Raw genomic sequence first — 27,877 nt, 5'->3', positions numbered from 1 at the left:
CGTGTCGTCTGTGACCTGTGCTTCCGTGTGTGCCGTTACCATGCGCTGCAGCTACCGTAACGTGTGTACACGTGTCGCGCTGACGTTGTCCACGTGCGGTTGTGGTCCCATGACTTTGTGTAGATGTGGATTTGTGGCATCATTCACTTTTAGTTTCTTTTGTAATTGTCGATCACTGTTTTTCACACTAAGAATAATAATACATTTGATTTATAAGGCGCCACTTTTAATGGTGTAGCTAGCTAGCAGTCTTTCTGTCTATCATTCTATCTGTCTGTCTGTCTGTCTGTCTGTCTGTCTGTCTGTCTGTCTGTCTGTCTGTCTGTCTGTCTGTCTGTCTGTCTGTCTGTCTGTCTGTCTGTCTGTCTGTCTGCCTGCCTGCCTACCTACCTACCTACCTACCTACCTACCTACCTATCTATCTATCTATCTATCTATCTATCTATCTATCTATCTATCTATCTATCTATCTATCTATCTATCTATCTATCTATCTATCTATCTATCTATCTATCTATCTATCTATCTATCTATCTCTATCCATCTATCTCTATCTATCTATCTCTATCTATCTCTATCTATCTCTATCTATCTATCTCTATCTATCTCTATCTATCTATCTCTATCTATCTCTATCTATCTATCTCTATCTATCTCTATCTATCTATCTCTATCTATCTCTATCTATCTCTATCTATCTATCTCTATCTATCTCTATCTATCTATCTCTATCTATCTCTATCTATCTATCTCTATCTATCTATCTCTATCTATCTCTATCTATCTATCTCTATCTATCTCTATCTATCTCTATCTATCTCTATCTATCTCTATCTATCTATCTCTATCTATCTATCTCTATCTCTATCTCTATCTGTCTCTATCTGTCCATCTATCTGTCCATCTATCTGTCCATCTATCTGTCTATCTATCTGTCTATCTGTCTATCTGTCTATCTGTCTATCTGTCTATCTATCTATCTATCTATCTATCTGTCTATCTGTCTATCTGTCTATCTGTCTATCTATCTGTCTATCTGTCTATCTATCTGTCTATCTATCTATCTATCTGTCTATCTATCTATCTGTCTATCTGTCTATCTATCTGTCTATCTGTCTATCTATCTATCTATCTGTCTGTCTATCTATCTATCTATCTATCTATCTATCTATCTATCTATCTATCTATCTATCTATCTATCTATCTATCTATCTATCTATCTATCTATCTATCTATCTATCTATCTATCTATCTATCTATCTATCTATCTATCTATCTATCTATCTATCTATCTATCTATCTATCTATCTATCTATCTATCTATCTATCTATCTATCTATCTATCTATCTATCTATCTATCTATCTATCTATCTATCTATCTATCTATCTATCTATCTATCTATCTATCTATCTATCTATCTATCTATCTATCTATCTATCTATCTATCTATCTATCTATCTATCTATCTATCTATCTATCTATCTATCTATCTATCTATCTATCTATCTATCTATCTATCTATCTCTCGATTTGTGTTTAGGTGTGTGGATATGTGTCTCAGTTGTCCATCGATAGCAGATAGCAATCACTAGTTTTTGCTCTCTTTCAATCACTTTCCAACTCTCTTATCTATCTATCCTTAATCGTACGTTGCTAGCTAGCACTTGTGTACTTTGATTGGGTTTTTCCTCACCGTCTTCATTGATTTATCATGCTCATTTAGTTTCACTCAGTGTATCGTGTCTTTTGGTGGGTGTGTAGTGTTGTGGCTCTGTGGTGCTGCTGTGTTGTACAATACTGTAGATGGCCAGCTAGCTATGGCATGCTGCATTTCGTCATGCAGTTCTGTGATGAAAAATCACTTCTGGAGACTGACTGTTGTGTTTTTGACGATTGTTGACAATCTAAGGTAAGATGTGTGTCCGGGAAGAATGGACATAATGTTTCATTGTACAGGTTTATTCTGCAATGTAATGCTTTGTTCTTATTCTGCAATGTACGTTTGGTGTAGCAAACCCTGAGTTCACTTTTTTTTAAGTTTGTATTTTTGTTACAGTTAGTACTGTCTTTCTTTCTTTCATGTTTTTGTTGGCCTACTTCAAATGAAAGATTTAGGACAATCATAAATAAGACCATCGGCCCCAAGTTATGTTGTAATATCGCTGATCTCACCGATCAGAGTTGGTTCACACTGTCTATCTCCGTGTTTGACAATATCATCATCCCAAAGAGAACCCCGGCAGAAAACACGAAATGAAAAACCAAAACAAGATGTTGGCTCGATAGGGATATTGTGATCGCACAAAGTGGGCAAATGGCCTCTCTGCCGTTTGCTCTTGAGAGGCTTGGAAGGACTAAATTGTCTGTGGATTCGACATGGCAGCGGTAGGCCCGGCTATCAAAGGCCGGGCCTCCGACGTGCAGATCTGATTTCCTCTTCAGCATTCTGCCGACGTCGGCCGACTCAGCCTAGATTAATGTCAAACGTGCCATGATGAGTTTAGTTTGGCCCCGTGTACTTGGTTCGGCACTGCGCTGGTATCCCTCGGTACCAATTACTGGCCATTACATGGTTACTGATCTCACTTCTCCCTGGAGCTCCTTGTAGGATTTCAGGAAAGCCTCCCCTTCCTTGGATCCTCCTCCCCCCCCCCCCCATCTGTATGAACAAAGTAAGTTTTAGCGAAAGAGTGCTTGTCAAGTTGAGGATTACTGGATTTCCTCTTGCCATTTCCTCTTCTTCATTCTGCGACCAGATAAGACATCTTTATACGTGATGACTTCATGCCTTCTTGTGCATCTGGACTCGATTTTCTTTGGTCGGAAAACTTTTACCGCTTGCGCTATTTAGGCGAATTTGTCGAGCGAAGTTGCTATGGAATCCTGTGATTGTTGGTAGCTGCCACTGATTTGGGTTATATTAGCCCATATTAGATTGTGCTTCACCACTCATAGTTTCTCATGTACTGATTAAGTGTGCAGCTGAAGTGAATGAAAACAGATATGCTAAATAATTTTCAGACATGGGAGCTGCCTATTTTGTATGCAAAATGAATCCAAAGTTACAAAGAGACATTTTTTACAAACAGTGTAAGATGTTTACAAAAATCAGAAAAAAGAATACTGAATACCTGATTGTAATGCCCAAAGGTTGCCAAGATGATGTACTCAATTCTCATAGCGGTCTCAGGTCTGTCTTATGTCCTGACCACCAAGTGTTGAGATACAAAAGATGATATCATCAAACGTTTGCATGAGGAACAAGGGGTGCGGTCTTGTGCTATTATATCCAAGGCTTTTCCGTGACCTTCCATCGGTGCGTACCGGCATGCGTCTTGCCTCTCCTTGTGCATCTGCATCCGATTGCTGGAGACCTTATCTCTCCCGACACCGAAATTATGTTTTCATTTTCCCGGCCTTGCTGGTCCGTCACTAAACTTGCCCTGACAGCTGCTGTCCACCAGGCAGACGGGGACACAACCCCCCCCTACCCTGTTTCCCGAGATGCTAGCCGGTTAGTCCGCCGCTTTGGTGGCGCGGGCAAATCGCTACGGACAGATGCCAGGGCCACTGTGGGTTGTTGTATGAGGATCTGTGTCAGAGGCCAGCCTTAGGCGCTCATTGTGACCTTTAGTGATGGAAAAGACCCTGAGTCGAGAGTGTCAGCGCTGCCCAGTTGAGTTAAGTGTCCACTATGTTCATTCCGTGTCTCCTGAGTCAGGGTCGCTGGCGTATGATATAATGGAAGCGGATAATTACGCTGCTAAACACAAACATCAGAACCGTGACAAAGTCAGATTTGATTTTTACGCAAAACTCGGTAAAGTTGAACATTGCTGGCAGTATACACATTTAGACGAGTCAGATAACGACAACTTGGAGGATTCGCCCGCATGACGGCATTTCCGCCAGCTGTCGTCCTGGCTCTAATACTAACCCAGAAAGCGGATTAATGGCCCCAATTTTATTTGCATTCAACAGTTCCAGAAAGGTGTCAGTGTAAAGGAAAAACACTTCTTTTTCATATATTAGGGATGGGCATCATCATCGATTATTTGGCCAAAACCTTTCCCTTATTGAAATGGTATTTTTTATTTTTTCATCTAAAATAATATTTGAAAAATTTGATTTTCTGATTGGGATTTCATGAAATGCCCATCTCTAAAACATATCATTGTTCAGATAGATTTGTTCACTGTCTTGCATTGTTCTCCAGATTTCATCGAGCATTTATCGTATTCAAATGTTTTCTAATTGTTCACATCAATCGTGGTTAGTTTTCAAATGTTCTCAATAGCTCTTTAGATGAAGCACAGCACATCCTGACAATGGACAAATCATTTCATTTCCCTTTTATGAAGCGCATTCCACAAACCATCTTCATTGTGTTCATCTTCCGCATTCATTTCCATTAGTCCGATGTATGCATTGATGTCTTTCACCTCATTCCCATGCCACACTCTTACGTTGATGTCTCTTATTTCCTACCGTGTGCTTCACGGCATCCTTTCTCCCCCCGTGTGACCTGCCACTTGTCTTTGCATTCTCCTCAGCCAAATATAAGTATAACGGATATGTCAGATCACGTAAGTGTGTTTCTCTGTCCTTCCCCGTTCGGATCTATAGGCCCTTTTAAATGTAACACGATTAGTTCCTCCCTGTCTAATGTTCCCTTAGCATGTAACCCTTTCGTATTGTTATTTTAAGAGCACATTTGTGTTCCAACAGTGTTGCCAGCGATATAACTTTGAAAACACTGTTAATACCTAATGCAACCAGAAATAATGTTATTTTTCTATATTGACAGTAGATTGTATAAGAAATGGCTTTGTGTTCAAAAATAATAATAAGAATAACAACTTGGCGTTCCATGAACCATTGTTCTTTTGTATTGTGCTGCATCTAGCAGCAGATGGCGCTACAACACCAGGGAACAGTGGAAGCCAAAAAGAGACTGGTGTTCGATTCAAAGCTGATTGCAATTTAGGTAAATAATTGTCCCTTCTGGTTAAGGATAAAACTATAAAAATGCTATGGAAGTCCATGTATAATTTCATTTGTTGTTTTGTGCAGAAATATAGAGCAATCTAAGGTGTTCCTTTAATCATCTGCCGTAATCATAATATCCATGTGATTTCTTTTTTTATTCAACTGTAGCAAAAAGCCGGGGTCGAAACACCCTTTCTTGTGCAGAAGACGAAAAACGTTTGCCAAAAAACAAAAGCCCTCACATGCTCAAGTCAACATTTTCCGTTGTTCTTCATCCGTTTGCACGCGGCGCGGCAGCGTCATGCGATTAGCATTTCAGGAAAGGACAGTTGCCGTCTGGCTTGTTCAGAAAGCACAGTGGAGCTGCCAAGGCGGCTGAGCGTGCTCTAATGCTCTGCATGTTTGACAAGGGCCAGATGAATCCAGGAGCTATCGGTGGCGCCCTGTAAATCAAGGAGGCAGCTGACTGTTGGGATAAATGTCTGTTTATCGCCCGGGGCCACCCAAGCATGCTCTGTCCTCCAAAAGGACCAAGCGGCCACCCTCCCACCCAAGGCAGGCCTCTGCCGGCCGACTTTACAAGCGCACGTTTGACTCGTCTCCCTGCCGAGCGCCTCGACCCCGTTAGTGCATTTTGTGACAATTTATTGTCATATATAGGAAACAGGATGCCTGGAGACACACGGGACGACCGAAGCCGCGCAATTTTAATCCAAAGTGCTCCCTTCCCCGTGTCGAATGCTTTTAAATGAGCGCTATCATAAATTATGAGTTCACGTTGTGTATGTTGACGTGACAAAACATCTAACGTCATATGACTGGCTGCCTTTCTCCCGTGCTTTGTTCCAGCCTCGCTTGTAATTAATTCACGTTTGTCACAAAAATGCGGGCAGATGACAAGACAGTAAGAAAAGTCCGATAACAAAGAAATGATCGTGCCTGCTTATTTTAGCTTTTCAAAAGGGAAATAAATGTCAGCTAAGCTATTCCTCATTCTTTTGCACAACATGAGCCTTGTCGGATATTGTCCTTTTCCTTTCCTAGTCGTTGACTTTTCTCTGAAATCCCAGATAAAACCATGTGATGATATAAAATGTCAATCTGTTGATTTCTAATTGCTAATCTAAAAGCATTCTCACACTTTGTATTCTCCATTGTTTGACAGTAACGGATGACGTTAGAGCGTCTTTTCAAAAACGATCCGTTAAAACCAGCGCCGGCTGCCCTTCCACCGCCATCACCTCAAACGCTTTGTCGCCCAACGCCCTGCAAAGCAACCAGAACGCCTCGGTTAAGCCAGGCGCCATCAACGTCCCCCTTGTTAATAACCGTAAAGGAAGTCTGCTTCCCACGCCTGCGGCCCGCCATACCAAACTGCGCCTGAGTATCTCGGTGCCAGAAGACGCCAGATCCTTGGCGGAGAGTCGGCTGAACCGGGCCCGCAGTCTGCCGGTGAAATACCGCTACCACCCCAGTAATGCCATGCTGCACAGTCACAGTAGCCACTGTAGGTTGCCCCCCTTAGTCGGTAGCCTGCCTGTGCTGTTTGCTGCATGATGCTTCAATCCGCCCGCCGGCCGGCCGGCCGGGGCTGCCACTCTTTGCACGGTTTTAGCAGCCATCAGGCTGAGGGGTTGTGAGTAGCCCGTAGCTTGGAGACTCAGCTTTGGGTGTCCAGTTGGTGTTACCTTCTTTGACTTGCTATGTCGTACTAGGGATGGGCAGTCTAAGAACTATTCGTGGATGTTTGGGAATTTTCTTTTCATATATATTCAAACATGTGATAGTGATGAGAAAATGAAGCTTCAAATTGGATTCACGAACACTGTTGTATTTTTTGACTCCTCCAGATGGCACTGTTGGTTTTTAAATAAAGAGCTTTAAGAAATGGCAAGTCAGTGAACTTTCCGCCAATGTTGAGTGCCATCTCGAGGAGCCAAAAATGCAACCGGTTCATGAAGCAAATTTGAAGCTTCGTTTTAAGATTTTAAGCTTCGAGTAAGATGCTCACTTAGCCGCTCTTTTCTCACTTTGGGCTGTAGCTTCCCATTTCAGAATAGTCCAAGACAAACTCTTTTGGGCTTCCTCTTTACCATTTGTTTCACCTCGTTTAGGCAGCAAATTGCTTGGGTCTGAATGAACTGCGCCCCCTGCTAGAAAATCCATTACGACTGCCTCTTGTTGTTTACCCTGCCCATCCTTAGTATGTTCTCTAGGCTGATATCATTTTGTGTGGTCCATTTTAACTAATGACACGACCTTGATGGTTAACGAATGAGAAGTTGTTGTGAAATTAGCAGCAACGGATGACACAACGTAAGTAAGGGTAAGCAACTTTTATGCCGCTGCTTTCTTTGTGTCCTCTGATTCGTGCTAAGATCACATGCTGTTATTGATTTCTAACCCAAGGACTAATACAAGTGTGCAGTGGTGCAGCCAGAAGGGTGTCTGGTGGAAGCTCTTAAACGCAGACAGTAGTGAAGATCAGACTAGTGCCGGTCGGCCCTGACCTCACTTTGGTTGCTCTTCCTTGTCCTTTCAGTCTGGGAAAGTCTTGCAAAGTGCTTACGACCAAAGTGTCAAGCCCCCAAAATTGAATATTTAATCTTACACGCATCATTAATTCCCAAGCTAGTCTTGACCTTCGTCTGCTGGAGGGTTATTTGTCCTTACTAGCCGCTTCTGACATGTCTAGCCCACTAATTCATCCCCCTGTTAGCGTGTCCTTCATAATGTGTGTGGAGTGTTCTCTTGGCATGGAGGTAGACCAGTAGAAGAGCCATTTTCTGCGCTAGAACCGGAATAATGGGCCCGATAGGCTTTTTAGCCCCCCCCGAAAACGAGCCACCATAAGATCCATCGCCATAACCTCCTTTTAATTGATCTCATTGTCATTGCTTTTGCCCACGACCCACTGACAATGCCAATCACATGGCAGTTATTGGTGTAGGTAGGCATGGTCACTCTGATGCAGACTGCTTCCAGGTCCAAAAAAGCCAGGTGCACCTAATGCAAAGAAAACCATAAGGCCCTTACGTCCTTTTCAGGTCATTTTCAGGTCATCAATTGGTTTTTCTCCGGGGTTGTCTCCTGCCTTAAAGATTCCCCCGTTACTAATAATCGATCTTGGTTTTCTTCGAGTTATTAATTGCCCCTTTTCTTTCTGTTCACTTTTGTTGTGTTTGCTATGATGGAGTGTTGACAGTTTATTTGTTGAGTTTCATGTCAGGTCCAGCTCACTTCGCCATCCGTCTCCGTCTCTGTTCTGACACTGCGCGCGTGTGTTTGCAGTCGAAGACGAGCATCCGTCGACGCTGTCGCCCCAAAAAAAGCAGCGCAACGGAGGGATGCGCAACTCGCCCAACTGCTCTCCCAAAATGATGAGGTAAGAGACGCTTGCGTTCGCCTCGCCCTCTTCAAATGGGGAAGAAGACAGATGCAGGGGGGGCTGGAGGGATTGGACGGAAAGACAGCAGACACTTCAGAGGTGATGCTGCTCACGGTGGGAGGGGGCGCGCAGAAAAATGCGCCCTGATAGGCTGAAGCTGTTTAGGTTGGCACGCTGTCAGCTGTTAATGACAGAGCTGAAATAATGTTTCAGTAAAAAAAAAAGTCAGCGAGGAGTCGTTTGAAATGCACCAGCCCCCCTCGGCTGCCTTTAAAGTCCCAGCTGTCACCTCCTCCGGTCAGGTCCGCATGTAGTCCTTAAACATTGCTGACACTAATGACACCGGCGGCCAATCAGAAAGACCTGCATAGTTCCTTTGCCCCGAGGCTACCTCTCTATTGTGAGTAGTCTTTCTGCTACTTAACGGCCATATGCGAGCTGCATTGCCACAATCAAATATGAATTCAAATATTACCTTCCTTTTATCCTGTCCTGTGCTATTAAATTGCTCTTAATTGATTTTGAAAGATAAAAGGGGCCAAGGTATTCATGCTACAAGGCAGGGGGTTAGCCTCATGAAAAACAGAGAGGCCACCGCGGTGGCGGAGATCTGACAGGACAGGAACATTCAGAGCTATGCCGGCCGGGTCTTAATGAATGCGAGGCGAGAGCCGTGCGCTTCGACGCAACTTGTCAGTATTTATAAAGTAAAACTATCAAATACGCGATCCAATGAGACCCAATAAAAAAGTCTCCTATGATAAGTGAAAGTTACACACTACTTAAAAGTAAAAATAATTGCCAACACTTTATTTTCCCTCTATTTTGGTTAGGAGCAAGTTGTTTTGTCCTCAGTCTTCCTCCCTGAGGCAGCATCCCTCCCACTGCTCTGGCAAATCTATATGTTTTTTAATCTGGTGCACTTGTGGGCCTCCCCCTCAGTTCTGCATTCAACAAGCACTTAATAAGCTTGGCAAAACCATTAGGCTAGCACAAGAGCGGTAGCCTTCAGTCCGACTATCGTTTATTTGCGATGCCCTGTGCACTATAAAAACAAGTTCAGCCTGGCAGCTTTCCAGCAAAGTTACTTTAGTTTGCCTAAATTTCCCGCACGAAAGCCTTTCCTCTTCCTCTCCGGCATTAAAGACGCTCGGTCCCCTTTTGCCACGATCTATACGATCTGCCTCTTAGCTTTGATCTTGCAGCGATAATCATTTTGCGCAAGTTACTTTCTCAGTTTGCAAGCGGCTTCAAAGCGGCGTTCAAGTTTTCTCCGCTTTAGGGATGCTTCGGTGTTCTGAAAGCTCTCGGGTACTGCCGTGACAGGTCCTCCGTTATAGGTGTAGATGTTTTCTCCGAGACTTAGCCCACAGCACAACATCAAATTACCCATCACAGCCCAGGCAGCCAGCCCCCTTTCCCCACAGCTGCCCCTGTCAACATAGAAGAGCATTTATATTAAACAGTTATGCTTTACGAGGTGGGTTTTATGCACAATGAAAAGTGATTGTTTGAGGTAGCCTTAGGGATGCTTTACTCTACAAGCAAGGAAAGAGGCGGGAGGAGTGGTGGTGGGATGCAGCAAGAGAGCCAGCATACGTAGCGTAGCCAGCCAGCGAGCGAGCGTGGTTTTTACAGGACTCGCCGCCCGAAGGCCTTTGTAAATAAATAATGATCAACAGATTGGCTGTGGGCTTTTGAAAAGCACGCCTTTGTCAGTTTGCATGATGGGGAAAATTTTCAAAGCGCCTTCGGAGTCTGCCAGGGAGGCATTGGGGGAGCAGCCGAACCATCCCCAGTTTGCGACTGCCGAGCGTTTCGCTGAAATAACTCAAGTGTTTGAAATACATGCTGAAGAATAGGGGGGGCACTGGGGAGAGATGTACTGTAAAGCAAATACTTGTCCTATATAAATTCTTCTCTCGTCAAATTCTGCATTGACCAGCGATGGCAAAACGATCACAATAGATTATTTTCCAAAAGATTTATAGCTTAGGCCCAAAACTATTTCAACTACAATTTAGACTCCTTTATTTCCAGACAATCGTAATTTAGATCTGACGGTCGATTAGATGTGCAACTCTGGCCATTTGAAAGTAAATAGATTGGATTTTCTGCACTGGCGTCAGCGTGAGGAAGATACTGAATTATATGCATCGTGTCTATTTTATGGCCCGTCTGAAGATGTATTTGTAAAATTCTGTTCTTCTGACCTCAATCAATGTGGATATAATCCGGATGAAAGAAACAAAAGTAGAATTGGATTAGGCCAGAATTTCATTTTCTTTTTCACCCATTTCATATTAAAGTAGCGGTGCAGAAATACATCTCTTCTATCAGAGTTAAAAATAGAACTTCATCATTTGAGTTGACCCGGCCACGTCGCTGTTGTTTATTTCCCGTGTCTCACCTCGCTAACGAGGTGTGCATTGTCAGCGCCGCATTAACGCCGTCTTCGCCAAGCTTTGTGACGGGCCCGCCGCAAGTGACGCCGGCCGGCCGGCCGCACTTCCAAAATGGCAAAAACAGTGTCATCTGGATGCGCTATCCCCTGGGCGTGGCACCGCCGTCTGCTCTGCCTGAGCTTGGCGGAAGGTTCAAGCTGAGGCAGGGAGAAGGCACAGAGGGGGTTGGATGAGGAGGTGTGTGGCATCACTGACAGGCTGCCAGTCACGTCGCTGACAGTCGGGTGAAAGATAGCTGTCTTGACACGCAGGAAGAGAGAGAGGGAGCGAGGGAGGGAGGGAGGTGCAGCCATGCGCCAGTCAGCGCCGGTGAGGAGGCGAGCGATGCCGAGCAGATTGAAGTGACGGCAGCGGCGCGGCGGAGGTTGATTGGCGCAACGCGGGGCTCCCGATGAAAGATTCAGGCTGAGTGTAAAAACACTAAATGCTCTCAGTGTTATTATCATCTGCGCTAACTGATAGAGGGAAGCAGAAAGGTGGGTGGCTAATTGACAGCTTTCTTTCCCCCATTCTTTTTTTTTTTTGTCCCTGCAACCCAAATGTAGAGTGAAGAAAGCATCGCCATCAAAGCCTTGTCAGTGAATGACAGCTCTGACGGAGGATAGACAGTGAGGATTTGAAAACAATATCTGTCAAATTCCAGAGCTCTTTCCCCCCTATATTTTTCAAATGTATCTGTTCCCCCTTCAGTTCAATATATTAGATGAATATTGAATGACTTCAACCAGAAAAATACATTAGATATGAATTGTATTTGGGTGATTTTCCTTCTCTATTATTATTGATTTACCTTACAATGCAGAGCAGACGCACACATATATCCATAATCGATCGTAAAACCGTATCGTATTTGAGTAGCACGATACTCGTGCAAAAAAGTGTCAACTTCTGTTGCTTGCTGTCAATTAAAAACATTTTGAGCAATGATTCAACCTAGGTTAAAAACTCAGAAGTAAAAAAACTAAACTGGATGACACAAAGTGGTCCTTGGCTGACTTCCAAGATTTAAACTTATGCTAAAATGTACTTCCTAAATACCCTGATTTCAAAAAGTCAATCAAAATACATGATTACTATTATTGCTATTGTGCATGCAGTTTGTTTCTGCTCTATATCCCGACGAGTCAGTGTTGTGGATCGAAATGTCTGCATTGCCTTTGTAGCAAGTGCGAGAAGACGTCTTGTAGAATAAAGGCAAGAGCAAGAGCAGCGTTAAAGTCGGACTGACAGGAACCCTTTCATGGTCAGTGTTACAGTGGATAAAACTCAACGCCCCACTGCTGTGGATTAGCCCGCTTGCTTGTGACACGCTGCTGAAACATTCATGGCCGTCAGTTGGCGAGGCGCAATGTGATTGGGCAAAGGCTTGAAATATTTAAAGTGGGCGCCTGTTGGCACCTTTTACTGTTTGCACGGCGTGGCGTCAGGAGCTGGAAAAAGAGGCTAAAAGCTGCTAATTGGCACTGTGTTGCGTGCCGTGTCAGTCTGCAACGTTCAAGTCTTGCCGCTCTTCGGGTTGCCGCCGCTGCGAGCGCCTTTGAGCTTCCTGATGACTTGACATCAAGGAGCACAAGTCGAAATTGCAATTCCCTCAGAAATTGCGTGTCTACGCTGAGAAAAGCTGTCGCCCCGGCAGAATGGCAACAAAAGAAATGGAGAATCTAACGCTGATTAATAGATCACACATCATCACAGCGTATCATAGCAATTCCCCGACGCCTTGCGTGTCCCCGAGGGGTTGTGAACGGCGTAGGAAATGAGTGAGGTAAAATTCTACTATTTGTTTTTGCATGCCCTTCTTTGCCAACTATTTAGTTTTTGCTCCCCAAACACATCTATTGGGGGTTTTTTTATACAAAAAATGATGCAATGTGGCACAAACCCCTCCCCTTTTGAAAATGCGGACATTTGTGTCCATGTTTATTTAGGATTCACACCTTGCCCTCTTTTTAAACCTTCGTAGTCCAAACGACAGAACGTTTCTTTTTTTCCCACATGTTTGAAATAAACGAAATGAAGCGTTCCAAACATTTGATTCATAAAAAAGACAACGTGATGATAAAACTCAATAAATAATTCAATCGTACAAAACTGTCCTCTCCCTTCATCTTTCACACATCAAGCGTGTACAATTAGGTCAAAGTGTGTGACAATATTTTGGGCCCATTCGATTCCAGACTCTGGAACGGATTGATTCCATTTATATGATTTCCAATGAGAAACATTGCTTTGTTTTTTGTCAGGTTTGAACGCATCATGCAAATGGAGTGGCTGACTCTATAGTTGTTGTTTTACAGTAGACACGACCCTCTTCTCATACCTGCTAATGAACAAATGGAAAACATGGACATGAATGTGAAGAGGTATGACTCCACCGGGATGTTTCACTGGTGCCCATCAAAAGACATCGAAAAAGTCATCCTGGTGAGTGAAACCTGCTTCCTTGACTTTATTCTATCAAAAGAAAAGCAAATCACAACATATACAAAAACTCAATGTAAGTATCCTAAGGAGTGGCCCCCCGCACACACTTGCCAAGTGGTCTAATCCCATACTAATATGTACTGACATTTTTTTCTCTGCCTCTCTGCTTCAAGGTGAGTTTACGGTTTTCTTTTTATCTCTGCGTCGAGGTTGAAGTCGTCCACGCATGCCTTTGCTGCGATGTCTCTGCAACTGGGCAGTTTGCAAGCATTCCGGTGCACCCATTAATCATTTGTGTCCTCAGTATCGCCACGACATTCATTCCGATTTTTTTTTTTTTTTTTTTTTACCAGGATTTGCCTTACCTCACCTTGTAGTCAACAATTGATTCCGGCTCCAACCACACTGCATTATTAATAGGAGCCAAGAGGAAATGGGCACATAGAATTCGTCGAATTTTGCTTCACGCTGTAGAAAAAAGGACCTCCTCTCAAATAGACTTTGTACTATGTATATCGATGCCGTTAAATAGATGCTGACGATTTTTATTTGTTTTCTCTTTCAAAACCATTTGATAATACTTCTTTCAACCATGCCTAAAGATTTAAGAGCAATCTTCTCTCCGACTTGCATGACATTACCCTTTACAATATTACAGCTTTTTGACCCAACTTGCCTGAAGTCTCTAAACTGCGTTTCTTCATCAGCAACTGACTCTGAGTCAGCTGCTCTGAATATGACATCTCATGTATTAGTTGACTTTTTCTCTTCACAGCAGATGTAGCAGGCAATTCATCCCCTCATTCTATTTTTCGGGGTTCTCTCTCCCTGTCCCTCTTGTGTTTGCAGACTCGAAGTGAAGCCTCCATGACGGTACTGAGTGGCCATGTGGTGGTCTGTATATTTGGAGATGTCACGTCCGCTTTAGTGGGGCTGCGAAACTTGGTGATGCCTTTAAGAGCCAGCAACTTTCATTATCATGAACTCAAGCCCATCGTTTTTGTGGGCTCGCTGGACTATCTGCGGCGAGAGTGGGAGACGTTACACAACTTCCCCAAGGTCTCCATCTTGCCTGTGAGTGTACCCCACTGTAGCTTGTTTAGTCTGGTTTGAGTGATGAATGAAGCAAGTCTTCAGTCCAGGCCTCCAAAATGAAGCTAATAAGTGAAACGTGTTAGCTAGCGTTCCACAGCACAAAACTACCTTTGCTCACTTCTTCAATTTGTTTCCCTCTCTCTCTCTCTCTCTTGCCGCCTCACCCCAAAGGGTACGCCATTAAGTCGAGCCGATTTAAGGGCTGTCAACATCAACCTCTGCGACATGTGCGTAATACTGTCAGCCAATCAGAACAATATCGAGGATGCCTCGCTGCAAGATAAAGAATGCATCTTGGCGTCACTCAACATCAAGTCTATGCAGTTTGATGACAGCATTGGGGTCTTGCAGGCTAATTCCCAAGGTAAGGAACTCTGGGTCTACCTCTGCCTCAAGGGGACAGGTTGTGGGAAAAAAGGAAAGTCAAGGATTTTTTTTTTTGAAATAGGAAGATGACAGTCACCGTGACTATATTTTAGGCACTTTAAGAATCACACTGTTGGAACGCTCAATCCATCAATCGGTTGTGAGTCAAAGGTCCATTTGATGTCTTCCCCATTTCAGTCAAGTCAAGCAACCGATGGGATGACGTCAAATTGCGGTCGGCAAGCACGATGCTTTTTGAGTGGGCTCTATATTCCGACAGTGCAGCGGCTTTTGAAGAGTGTTTACCCCGCGTCATTGTCTAATCATTCCAGTCTTGTTCGCTGGTAATTACAAGCTCCCCGCTAATACTTTTTAATCCCAACACGCTGGTGTCATTTTTAATGTTGTTGTTTCCCATGTCTGGCGCTTCGTCCGGAACAGATTGTAGATGTTGCCTGACAAACGCGCCATCCGGGCCTCCCATCAGGCCTCATCAACATTAAGCGGCGAGTACAAAACACCGGGTGGCGCTCATTAGTCACGAGCAAACAGCGACCACTTCCCCAATGGATGGCGCGGCCGCCAGCGCGGTCAAAGCCATCCACGTGCGCCTAATCCGCACTTTATGATTAGCTTAAAAGACGACGTGGCTCGAGCTGCAGACTATTTAGTGCTACTGTTGTAAGTACAAATCAAAGCGGAAGGGTTTTAGTGCCGAGCACCTGCACATGTTTTAGGAGAATGCCCATGCTGTTATTCCTGCAGCCTTGAGTGACTGATGCGCTGTCAATGGCCGTGCGGCCGGCTAACAATAAGAAGAGGTAAATCAGTGAGGCGAGCGCTATTCACAGGAAGCCACCCCAATACGGAGAAGCCACTTGCCCGTGTCTTCTCCCAGGGTCGATGGATGGCGCCCATTGTCGTCAATAATTGGGTCTCACTCATTTCGGTGAAAAAGACTTCACTTGAGCGCAGTGCACTCGTGCATACATCGGGAAATACACACATAGCCAGACACTTGCGTTGGATCATAGTAACGCTTTGGGGGGTTCCTTCCTCCCTCCCAGCGACGCTCCCAATCCACGTAGCGTCTGCGGGATTGAAAACAAGAAGGCGCAAATGAATAAGTAAACAAGAGCTTTCCTGGGGGAGAGCTTCTCACGGCGGCTATAGCCTGTAGTCAACCGCAGAGCATGGCTGTGCCCGGGGGGCTACAGCGGTGAGGGGTGGGGGCTACCTAAGCCAGATCTCGCTCCACTGTTGCAACATCCTGCCGAACACTTGAAGGCAGCACTCGCCTCGAGGTGATGTTGTGTGTTAAAAACACAATCACTTCATTGACAGCTAGGCAGGTGGATGCGGTGAAGCTGGTATTTCTTTTTTTGCGTGGGCTATTTTTCACGCAATGAAGGGGTACGAAGTCGCCCTTCACAATAGTTTTTTTTGTCATGGCTCCATTTCATACAGACGGTTGAAAAGAAACATTGCAGGAGTTTCACACCAGAGACTCGATCCTCTAACTTTTGGTGTTGAAAGCACGTTTTGGACATCTCTGGCACAAAATCCTCAAATTTTGGAGTGATGTGTCATTTTGAGAAGAGTGCAGTGGTGTGTTGATACAAAAACATGATTTGAGGTTCTGACAGTGTGTTGCAAGCAGTGAGCACTGTATGGTGGCCCATGCTTATGAGCAAATGATATTGAACAAAAATGATGCAGCAACACATTTAGACATTCAACAGAACTACTCACGGTGAAGAAGTGACTTGTGGATTTTTGGATTTATTTTTACATCGGGTGTCCTTCCGGACAAACACACCCGCTTTTATCTCAAGATGCAACAAAATGGTGAAGTATTTTGCATGGTCACTGATGTCATCCCACGTTGTTGCCGCTTTGCCGGATTCTGTTTCAAAGGTAACGGGTGGCTTGTTGCCTTCGTGCAACTTTAGTGGCAATGCATGGCGTATGATCTTTTCTATGACAGATACTGCACGAGATAGAAGTCATCTTCACCATCTCACGTGTCGAAGAGGTTTGTAACAGCATTAGCAGCAGCAGCAGCAGCGTCAGGCTGTTGTCTTTTTCTCTCACTGACTCGCTGCGGTAGTCAACAGCTGCATAGTCTACAAACCGACGGGAAAGAGGGAATAAAAGTTGAGTCCAGAAAAGTGATAACATCATCCTTTTGTCCTTCACGGACAAAAGTCAACCTGATGACTTAGAATGTCAATCCAAGTGCGATAATTAGAGTAAGAAGATTTATGATTAGCGGTGCCGCACCGCCGATGGGCTAGGTGGCTCTTTTCTCTTTTGTGTGTCTCATTGAGTGTCTTGTCAGGGAAGACGCACACAGTGATAAAACGGTGACCTGAATGTATTGTATACTTCCTGGTTGGTGGCATTTTCGCTGTAGTCAGCACTAAATGATGGATGTCAAAACACGGCTGATGCATTATGCATCTCGCATTACCAATTTAAGGTGTTTACTTGTCACTTTGAGGCAAAGCAAAAATGTCAAGTCAAGCGCATTTGCGTGGCTGTCACTTGCTGTCGCCATCCACGCTCTTTTCCATAAAAGGTTTTCTGCTATCCACTCCGCCAACTTTTATTGTTACAAAATGAGCGACATGTAAAATTGATGCTGGGCTGCTGATGGAGGGCCATGAATGCTAAATATGTCCTAGCTGACCCTTAAAAGCACCACATCCATACTGCTGCACTTTTTTTTATTTTTTATTTTTATTAGGCTGCTGTCATCTTCCTTGTCATTGTGAAGTTTGAAAAATGCCAAACAACTTTATGCTTAGCTGACATGCACTCATCTATGTTTTACCGTGTTTGCTCTACAGTGGTACCTTCAAAGTTGACATGATGTTAGTTGACCTTTCAAACTTTTTTTTTCATAGAAAATGGTGTCATGTCACGCCATTAAGTCACAATTTTAAAGGCTATGTTGCTGAGAGGTTTCGGACTGTAGAATTAAACAATGAAACTGCAATGAAAAAGTCCAGATTGATGGTTCTTCACTGACCTCTTTGAATGATGTGCAGGTTTCACGCCTCCTGGAATGGACAGGTCATCTCCAGACAGCAGTCCAGTACATGGCTTTGTGCGTCAGGCTTCCGTCACCACCGGCTCCAACATCCCCATCATCACAGAATTAGGTAAAACGTCACCTCCAGTGCAAATGCCAACAAATCATTGTCACTGTCCAACAAAAAGCGTGAAAGCCAATTTTTGTGAGTTTCTTCTTTTTATGTGAAACACAGCGAACGATATTGACATTGTGTTTTAGATGAAAATGAAAGCATGAAGATTTGGCCTCCCATGTTTCTCATTGGACTGTGACGTGAAAAAATGATTGGCAAACACATGTTGCTGCTTGACTGCATTAGAGTCAAATTATAAACACAGAGTGAGTCTCTTCTAACTACCCGCCGCTGACCGTGCAATTTGAATACCTTTAATACATATTGATTTGAAGCGACACGTGTTTTCACTTTCTTCCGTCCCACTTCCCGTTCTATTGTCGTCATCACATTTTTCCCTTCTATGAAATATCATCCCGCTCCCAAAAGTTCCAACTCACGATCAAATGGAATTTTGGTTCACTTGTGTGTTGGCGTTTGCTTCATTTAACACCAACGTGTGGACGTGTCAACTGTTAACTCTTGCAGTGCTAATTTAACAGCACGGACTAACTCTACCGTGAGTGATTTTTTTTTTTTTTAAAGGACCGCCACCACATCCTCTGCAATTTGTCCACTAATGCACAAGAGCAACTCAGCCTGACGGGAGGGAATGGAAAGAGGGGGTAGAAAAGAGAGCGAAAAGGGGGTGAAAACTGCCTTGGTTGCAAAATGGCTCCATTTATTAATAACAATGGCAGTGGCTGTATTCCCAACGGTGCTGGGGACTCATGAAACTTTCAGATCTCCGAGGGGTCCTGGGAAGCACCAGAGACTGCTTGCTCTGTCTCCCCTGACCCAATTAGGGAGCAATGGAGCATGAGCGCAAGCTAAGAGAAGGCCAGCAAGAAAAAGGAGCTGTAGCTAATGTTACTTGTAACCGGGTCGGCCATTACCCGCAGAGAGCTTGACCGCACACGTGAGCGCCATTCTACCCGCGTCAGCACGGCCCCCGCTAGACGCTCTCATGCGGTGAAAGGTAGCAGGAAATAAAGCAGGGAAAGCTCGGAGCTATTCTTCAATTGGAGAGTTGACAGGAAAAGACACTTTATTAGGTACACTTGGACTATCCAGTTCCTCTTGTTGCGCCCTTTTGGTACTTCAACTCCAAGCTGCTCTATATTGGGATGGGAGGGAGCCAGTGAGATGTCTTTTATTCGCTCTTGTGCAAAGTGTTTGGATTCAATAACGACGCCATCTCTCCCCTCTCTGCACTGCCTCGTCGCCATTAGATAAGCCGGGCAAAGCGCTGCCATCGCTTTCACTCAGTCAGGAAAAAAAAAGCGGGACCAACATACAAATGATAACAGAGCTGGGTAAGATGAGCCTTTGTCCTCCGCTAGCCGTCGGCCCGCCCGTTCGCCCGCCCGTCCATCCGTCGCCTCATCAGCTTGTCCTGATTTATCTGGCTGCAGTCAAGGCCCACGCTGCTCCCATGGCTTCACTTTGAACACATTCTTATTCTTCCTTCTTCTTGAAATTGACTGTCTTGTTCGGCGCCCTTTCTTTTTAATGATTTTTTTTTGCTTTTGTTTTTTTTTTTTCCTCATCCCGCCCTCCAGTTGTGTTCGCTAAGACCTTTGATCATGTTCACTCTGTCCTTGTGGCTGTTTTCATAGCAACACCTCTCATCCCTCCTTCTCCTCCTCCTACGCTCACACGTCCAACCCCCCCCAATTCACGTCTTTGGCCTGTTTGCATCAGCCTCTTCTCTCTTTGACTGACATCCCCAGCACTCAGGGAGCCTGCAACAAAATCAGATTTCAAAATAAAACGCAAACAAAGCTCAAACTGTCTTCCTTAGCTCTAGTGTGATGCTTGTTTTTAGAGTCTTCACTCATTGCAGGTATTGAACCACTGTACTGGGGAGAAAACTACAATTGTTGTTGTTATTGTTATCAAAAGTGTGATGACAACATTCATTTTCAGGGTTCAGGTAAATGTGTGAGGAGTGATGGATGATGTGAGAGAGCATCTATCAACTCGAGAAAACTAGCATGACATTTGGTGTGCATGGATTTTGGACGTTTCGAAGGCCATTGTTGAAGTCTCGTGTAAAAGAAAAAATGTCATCAGGATTTATTGGCAGTGATGTTGTTTTTCCATTTTATCCTTACAATAAATGTATTTTGTGTGTTTGCTTTAAATCCTAATATCACTTAACAGTGGACTTCTACAATGGTTATGACACCAGGCAATATGTCACATCTTGATTTTTGAAATTAATTTCCTGCATGAGATATTGTGTAGATTATTTTCAAAGGTTCACCATTCATACATTGATTGATAATTGCATCAGTGAGTGAAATTACAGTATACTCATAATGATACTGTATGTGTGACAACTTAATTTGACATAAATTGTAAAATCACACATACATTATTTTACTGTATTTAAATGAAACGGCAACTTTATCATAATTGCTTTATTCCTTGATGGATGAGCTGGGACACAGCACATGGTTCTGCTTAAAAGAATTCATGTGGTGTCCATTTTGATTTCGAAGAGGCCAGCTAAAAAGTTGTCTTCATGTCTTCACTGCACGTTGCAGCTAACTCTGCTACTTTTGCGTCCTCCCAGTCAACGACTCAAACGTTCAGTTTCTGGACCAAGACGACGACGACGACCCCGACACCGAGCTGTACCTCACTCAGCCCTTTGCTTGCGGTACCGCCTTCGCCATCAGCGTCCTCGACTCCCTGATGAGCGCTGTGAGTAGGAATCCACACCATCGTATCTATGTATAACCTCTTTGGGGGAATTCACAATTTTCTGTTTGGGGAGCGCTATTGGAGCTTCACGTTTCAGCGACTGCACCAAGAAGCCGGAGCTGGTACATTGATCCGACACATCTGCCAGCTTCCCTGACATCAAAGCCAGATAGTTGGCAGGGCTCCTCACTTGAAGTCGTCTCAATTCAACTTAGAGTCTTTTAATGAAGCAAGTACGGAATGTTAGCGTAATGGCACTGACACCAGCTCCGCTTTAACAGGCCTCGCCAACGTTCTTTCATCTCCTGACAATGCCACCACCCCATCAAAGATCAGGGGGGGAAAAAAAAGAAGAGGCAAGCGGGGAGAAAATATAACCTTCAACACCTCGTTTTTTTTTTTTCCCCCACTCTTGGCCAAGTGTGTTTTTCCACTCGGTGTCGTGATGGCTTCATTCCAGTGGCTCGCTTAGTGAGCGAGGGGTTAGAGAAGCTGCGCGAGTGGGCATCAGCTGTAGCGTGGCGGCGGTCAGAGGTGAAGGCGGCTAATGGACAGTGCTCATCCATCATGAGGCTCCGCAGGCCTGTCAGGGGCCCGCCGAGAGGAGCTGCCACTCTCGGCTTCCCCTGCCGACTGACACCGACTGTCTTCGCGCGCCGCCAAAAGCGCCACGTGATCGGCTTGACGGACAGGAGACGCTGACGCCCGCAGAGGGCAGTCAGTCATGTCCCATGTTTGTGAAGGCAGAGTGGAGCTAGCCCTAAATCACAATACATCCTGCACGAGCGTGATGGAGGGTCTTTTTTTTACCTTCATGATTGCAGATGTCGAATACTGAAAATTCCAAATGGCGGGTGTTCTTCACACAAATATTTACCGTCACTGAACTTCGGGAGTGTCCCCGAACGGCCGCTCAATATCCCATCGCAACTGAAAGTATCTCACCTCCTCCGTCTTCTCCCCAGACTTATTTCAACGACAACATCCTCACACTGATCAGGACTCTGGTCACCGGAGGAGCCACGCCAGAGCTGGAGGCCCTCCTCGCCGAGGAGAACGCTCTGCGTGGAGGCTACAGCACGCCGCAGACGCTGGCCAACAGAGACAGGTGTCGCGTGGCCCAGCTCGCCCTCTACGACGGGCCCTTCGCTGACTTGGGGGTAAGAGCTTGTTTAAGCGGAGATGACACATTTTGCCGGCAGCGTGCATTTCCACGCCTCCCTCCGCTAGTCGCCGTTCTTAATCCCGTGTGAACACCAGCAGCTTCTGGTGGATGCGGAACGCTTTTCGACACCATGTTGTGAGCATTCTAACGTGCCTTTGTGTGTTCTCACCAGGACGGTGGCTGCTATGGGGATTTGTTCTGCAAAGCACTCAAAACGTACAACATGCTGTGTTTTGGAATCTACAGATTGAGAGACGCTCATCTAAGTATACCAAGCCAGTGTACAAAACGGTAAAATGTAACATTTCAATATGATGTCATTGCCAGGCCTGAAGGCCCAACCCGTCGGCGGCCATTTATTTAGGCGTGATCCTAACATTCCTGTCGTGTGTGTGCAGATATGTGATCACCAACCCACCGTACGAGTTTGAGCTGGTGCCCACAGACTTGATCTTCTGCCTCATGCAGTTCGACCACAACGCGGGCCAGTCCCGAACCAGCTTGTCCCACTCGTCCCACTCCTCTCATTCCTCCAGCAAGAAGAGCTCGTCCGTTCACTCCGTCACAGCCTCCAACCGGCAGAACCGCAGCAGTAAAACCCGGGAAGCTCGCGACAAACAAAAGTACGTGCCCTTCACAGAACGTCCAATGCATGCAAGCTCAACCTTTTATATGTGTGATTTATTTGGTGTGTTTGTGTGTTGTGAGTTTGCTTGCTTGTTGTGTTCTGCTTCCTTGCTTATGCTTTTCTGCCATCGTCATATCCACTGTGTCGTCAGAACATGACATGAAGTCACAAATTTATCGTTGTTTGTGTCACCCCGGTTGGAAAGTAGCCTAAAACTACACTCACGTTGATGGTTGTCAATAGTGGTGGACCTGTTGTTTTGTTGTCTTGTCCTTTTTGTGACTATTCAGTAGTAATCATAAGACAATTCTAATTTTTTTTATGAGGCATTGTACTCCCTGCGAAGTTTATGGTCCAGTCTAAATTTGGGGATGATTTGAAAAGTGGAGACTGGATCCATGGTCAAACGAGCGACATGTTAGAAAACTTGCACTTTTTGTTTATTTCAGTAAGTCTTTCCTGGAGAACGAGAGAGAGCTTTGAGAATCACTGATCAATCCATGTTTCTTATGTAGTTTCTATCAAAGACATATCTAATAACGTGAAAGCTCTCCAGTCCAACACTAACCATGCTGCGACACTCATGGACCGGTAGAATCTTTAAAAAAAATTATTACGAGACACCAAAACATTTTTAACATGCCACTTTGTTGTATAAGTATAAAAAAATTGTCATTTACCAGGATTCCTCACTGTGCCCGGACAGTTATTACTTCGCGGGGACTACATAATATCACCTGCCTGTTTTCTTGCCGAATTTTTGTGCAAATTTAATAACACAAGTAGATAAATGTCATCGCTCATGAGCTGTGTTTGACATTTGTTGTTCAAGGTGCTTCACTGCATGTTAGCAGGCACTTCCTGTTTTGTTATACGAGATAAGCCGACTGTTGCCATTAAATTACATTCAGGGCCACATTGAAAGAAAGATCTCAATAATAAATAATACAATAATAGAATTCTTCTTTTTTAGAGTAAGGGGAATCTTTGAATTTTTGAGTAAAACAAAAATATGGAACTCTCAAAAGAATAAAGCTTTACATAATCATTTATTCATTTCATCAAAAAGGTGCTTTTTTGTTTTTAGAATAAAATATTTTTAAAAATCCTAGATAAAATATTGCCACATTTTTGGGAATTAACTCATAATTTTAACATAAAAAGATCATAAAACATGGACATATTTTTACAAATTCATGTACCTTTCATTATTATTATTATTATTATAGCTATTTTAAAATCAGAGTCTTACAAGAATAAAATAATCAAATTTCAAATGGTGGTTTCTGTTTGTTCCCCTTCCGATAAAAGTAATCTTATGATTTTTTTTTTCTCTTTTCTATTTAGTGTGGCCCTGGTATCTCTAGTAAGTTAAAGTATCATTGTACAACTGAGATACAGTTATGAAAAGCATGCAGATAAATCAGCTGCATTGTAAACGTAATTGTACTCATTCCTAAACTCTGCTAAGCCCTTAAAGTGAGCGTGTATGATCTGTCCCTTGTGTATTTGCTGTGTAGACTGTAAATATTCACTCACTTACCGTAGCTTGCTCGCCTCTCTCTCTGAAGTGCAACAAGGATGAATAGAATGGGCCCAGGTACGCAAGTTAACCATTCTGCATGACTTGGCAACCTTGACGTTGGATCATAACCGCGTCCGTCCTCTGCGGACGTCGTTATGATGCGGGCGGGCGGGGCCTTTGCTTTTATTGACGACCTTCACTTGGATACATGCCTCACTTTCAGTTTTGCTTGAAAGCAAACACTGCTGCCGCGCCTTCCTCCTCCCGCTCCTCCCGCTCCTCCTCCTCATCCTCACCACCCAAGCCCATCTCTGCAATGCATGACGTTGACAAACTTTGGTTGGTCTACGTACGAACGCTCCCTGCTATCGTGGCTTTGTTGTGCCATCTATCGCTCCCCTCTTATCATTCCCGTTCCACTTGAAGATGTTTAGCAAAGGGCCGTGTGTTTGCGCATCTGTTGCTCGCAGTCGACTTGTAGCGCCATTTGGGCCAATGACGCATGTAGGTCACGTTGATTCGAATCCTCCTAAAACAGCCGTGGGACTTACTTTTTTGGGGGGTTGCGACCAGCTTTGGTCACACTGAGAAAGTAGGAGGCGTGACCGATCTGAAATTGGAGGAGATGTGAGTCGTACGAGTCCCTCTCCTCCTAAAGCAGCACACCTGATGTGCTGCTTTGAGGCGACAAGTCCAAAGTGAGGAGACGGCAGACATTTTGCCCCACATCAAATGGGCTGCAAAAACCTGGCGGCCTACGTGAAGCCCACACAGATGAATCGCCGCACGTGGACACGCACACAAATGGTGTTCTAGATCAGAAAGAGTTCAAGTGATCAGGCTGGTTCAGTCCTATTTCTGGTTCTATCTTCTAGTTGTCCCGATTTTGATGCTGACCACAATACCCATCCCTTCAACTGAGGCTGTTTGCATTGATGCAACGTGATTCTTCTTCCGACTGACCTCTGGTCTCTCTGTGTCTGTGTCGCCTTCGTTTGTCCTTGTCTCTAGAAAAGAAATGGTTTACAGATGAACCGGACAACGCCTACCCGCGGAACATTCAGATCAAGCCCATGAGCACTCACATGGCCAACCAAGTCAACCAGTACAAATCCACAAGTAGTCTAATTCCCCCCATCCGAGAAGTCGAAGACGAATGCTGAACCGCTTTTAACGTTTTGGCTGGCCCGCTCAGCGGACGTCTTGGAGTCATGATGACGAGGACAATAAGAACTGGACAGGGAACCAAACTGGCCCTGCTATGTGTATACCTTTAATGTTACTTCCATGCTCTTTGGACTTTGTTTTATTTATTGATGTATCAATAGAGATGTACATAATGACAATCAAATAAGGCATTGTACAGACCCCCACCTCCCCCCTAGCACTTTTTGGGAATTATTATTTGAAGAGTCGACGAGAGCGAACAAGAGAGGGAGAGAAGGAGAAAAAGTACTTCCTGTAACGCTTTGCAATAGTTGACTAAGGGTGACCGGAGGACGAGGCTCGCGTCATTGCCCCAAAGATCCCACCGGATGCGACTCTTCCAGCCAGCCGGGCTCACGGTTCTCCATCTTGTGTACTTCTGTTCTATTTGCACTAAAAAAAAAAAGGAAGAAACGACAACACGGTGACGTTAACGAGGAACTGTGACTACGAAGGGGGCTATCATGCAAATCATTTCATCCGGAGGGTCGTCTGAATGAAGAAACAGCCAAGTAGCCTCGGAAGGTCGACGTTGCATCCCAACCGTGACCCCACCACGTTTGAGCAACAAAAGCAGCAGCAGCAGCAGCAGCTTTCGGGATCACAAAAAATACATTTAAAAAAAAGAATTGCCACGTATCGCGTAAAGGTGGGCGCCAACCGGGTCCTCCTCTGACCTACTCGAGACTGCCTGGCACGGGGTTGGCACGGCGGCGCTCGGATGTTCTCCGTCGCCAATCCCAGATGCTTCGATGAAATCAAAAAACACTCTCAGGAGTGTAGCTGCTTTGCGCTGGGCTGCTCAAGGAAAAGCTCAAACCTGGTTGGGCGGAGATGCAACGGCTCGTGGTTTTCCCATTTCCCAAAACGTACGGCCTTCACAATAGAGGCAAAAAAGCTAGACGATTACATCGCATTGCTTTCCGCCCCGCCCGACATCTATGCTTTTATCAAAAGAGTATTTTTTTAACTGGCTAACGACGCCATCTTCAGCCTGGCAGCTCGCCCCTGCACAAGCTGAAACCGAAGCGGACGAATAAGCACCCTTAGCTACAAACACGCGGACTGAACAAATGGTTTAAGAGTAACGGATCTAAATGTATATCTACAAGACTAATAACAATAATAGATGATAGCGTCGCTTCCTCCGACTGCGTTTGACCTAAATTAGGTCCCGAGACGAAAGAAAGTGCACACTATTGCAAAGTGTGACCACGTCGGTTGTTTTTCGTGCGTGTGCCTGTGTATGTTTATTTTGTGTTCATTTCTTCGGTTGATTTGACAAATTACAATTTAAAAGAAAGAGAGAAATTGTTGCCGCGTCTCTCGTCTATAGGCTGTAAACCAAGTCGTACGTGGAGAAGAACATGATATTGTGCTGTCGGTGTTTGTGTAAATTCAAGCCCATCTACTTATACGGTATAGACGCTCGTTTCTTTTATCGGAGCTAAAAAGCACGCCAGGAAAAGCTTTAATGTCCGTCTATTGGCTGTGGTGCAACTATACTGAAGCCTCATGCGCATTGTCCTGAAGTGAACTTTGAACTGTGATCACATCGTCGTCACACTTGTAGCAAATAGATTTCGCAGAGAACAAAAAAAAAAGAAAAGAGAATATTCCGAAATTGGATTCCTATTTGATCATAGCAGCAACATGGAATCAAGATGGCAAGCTAGCACCAATCTGAGAGAACATGCTTAATTTTCCTGCCTTTTATGACCCCCGTCCGTCTTCACACAGCGTTAACATTCCATTTTGGGCGTCTTTTTGTTTACAGATGTTTTTCTTTTCTTCTGAGGTTCTTAAATATAATCACAATATCACACGCTTTACGCTGCAAACCGAATTGAACATGACTCCACCGATGAATGCAATATTTGTCTGATTTTTTGTTGATTGTGAGGCTTTTTATTTTCCCAACGCGTCTCCTTGTCAGGCGTCTGCTCTGTGGTTTCTTTTTCTGTTTGTTTTTGAAGTGCCATGAAGCGTTGTAGATGAGCATCCTTCAGTCATTCAGGGACACAAGCTCGCTTTCCGTTCATTTTTCACTGTGACGTTGTTGTCTTGCACCGGTGTGGAGAACATCCGAATCATCTGCGCCTCTATGCCGGTGCAGTGCCAGGCAGCGCTCAAAGGTCAAGAGGAGGGCCCGGGTCAAGCCCAACTATTCGCGACAAGTGGCATTAGGCGTATTTCGTTGGGATTAGAGTACAGATGACTGAACGATGCACACGTTGTCCACTTAAGCCATCGTCATGTGACTGACTGTACATTGCACTTCATGAGTTGATCTATTTTTGCTGTAAAGGAATGGTTAGATGAACTTATTTGCTGGGAGTTGTACTAGCTCTAATATATCACACATACAGAGACTGGAGTTGGGTCTCAAGTCTTAAGTAATGCATTGAAGTTTGCATTTTTTTTTTGTTGTTGTCGTCGTTCTTTTCATCATTTAAAGAAGGATTTCAGGCATCACGTCGTCGTCGTCGCCGTCCACCGCAGCAAATCGGGAGTTTGACAAAGCAGTCTATTTGTTTTGGATGTGGTCTAGACATGATGGATTATTTTGATGGTGCTGAGTTGATCTACCTGACTCTGTCAAATATAATCTGCTGATAATTATACTGTCTTGTACAAAATGTTTGTACATAGATTGTACATGGTTTCTTTTTGTATTTTTCTCAAATTAAAATGGATGTATTTGTGTTCTAAACCGGAAAA

At 44.5% G+C, this 27,877-nt stretch overlaps 1 protein-coding gene across 10 annotated transcripts in view; it reads left to right on the top strand.

The window, feature by feature from the left end:
• The window catches only part of kcnma1a (potassium large conductance calcium-activated channel, subfamily M, alpha member 1a), a 106,638-nt gene extending 78,761 nt beyond the window's left edge, over window positions 1-27,877 (top strand). For 4 of the 10 annotated variants that reach the window (XM_061285439.1, XM_061285445.1, XM_061285438.1 and 1 more), the window contains 10 exons: window positions 8,283-8,376; window positions 13,142-13,268; window positions 14,118-14,342; window positions 14,535-14,727; window positions 17,783-17,896; window positions 20,502-20,632; window positions 21,598-21,792; window positions 21,970-22,088; window positions 22,196-22,420; window positions 24,962-27,877. In XM_061285439.1, coding sequence (XP_061141423.1) covers window positions 8,283-8,376; window positions 13,142-13,268; window positions 14,118-14,342; window positions 14,535-14,727; window positions 17,783-17,896; window positions 20,502-20,632; window positions 21,598-21,792; window positions 21,970-22,088; window positions 22,196-22,420; window positions 24,962-24,983 — 1,445 coding nt within the window. In that variant the 3' untranslated portion in view covers window positions 24,984-27,877. Of the gene's footprint in view, window positions 1-4,555; window positions 4,589-4,911; window positions 4,990-6,156; window positions 6,499-8,282; window positions 8,377-13,141; window positions 13,269-14,117; window positions 14,343-14,534; window positions 14,728-17,782; window positions 17,897-20,501; window positions 20,633-21,597; window positions 21,793-21,969; window positions 22,089-22,195; window positions 22,421-23,996; window positions 24,026-24,961 lie in introns of all 10 variants that reach the window. The other 6 variants (XM_061285443.1, XM_061285441.1, XM_061285444.1 and 3 more) reach the window with 3 other exon arrangements.

The sequence above is a fragment of the Syngnathus typhle genome, linkage group LG8, assembly GCF_033458585.1.
Source record: "Syngnathus typhle isolate RoL2023-S1 ecotype Sweden linkage group LG8, RoL_Styp_1.0, whole genome shotgun sequence".
Lineage (NCBI taxonomy): Eukaryota > Metazoa > Chordata > Actinopteri > Syngnathiformes > Syngnathidae > Syngnathus > Syngnathus typhle.
Note: the sequence above shows the minus strand (reverse complement) of the source record. Positions and strands in the feature narration are given on the sequence as shown.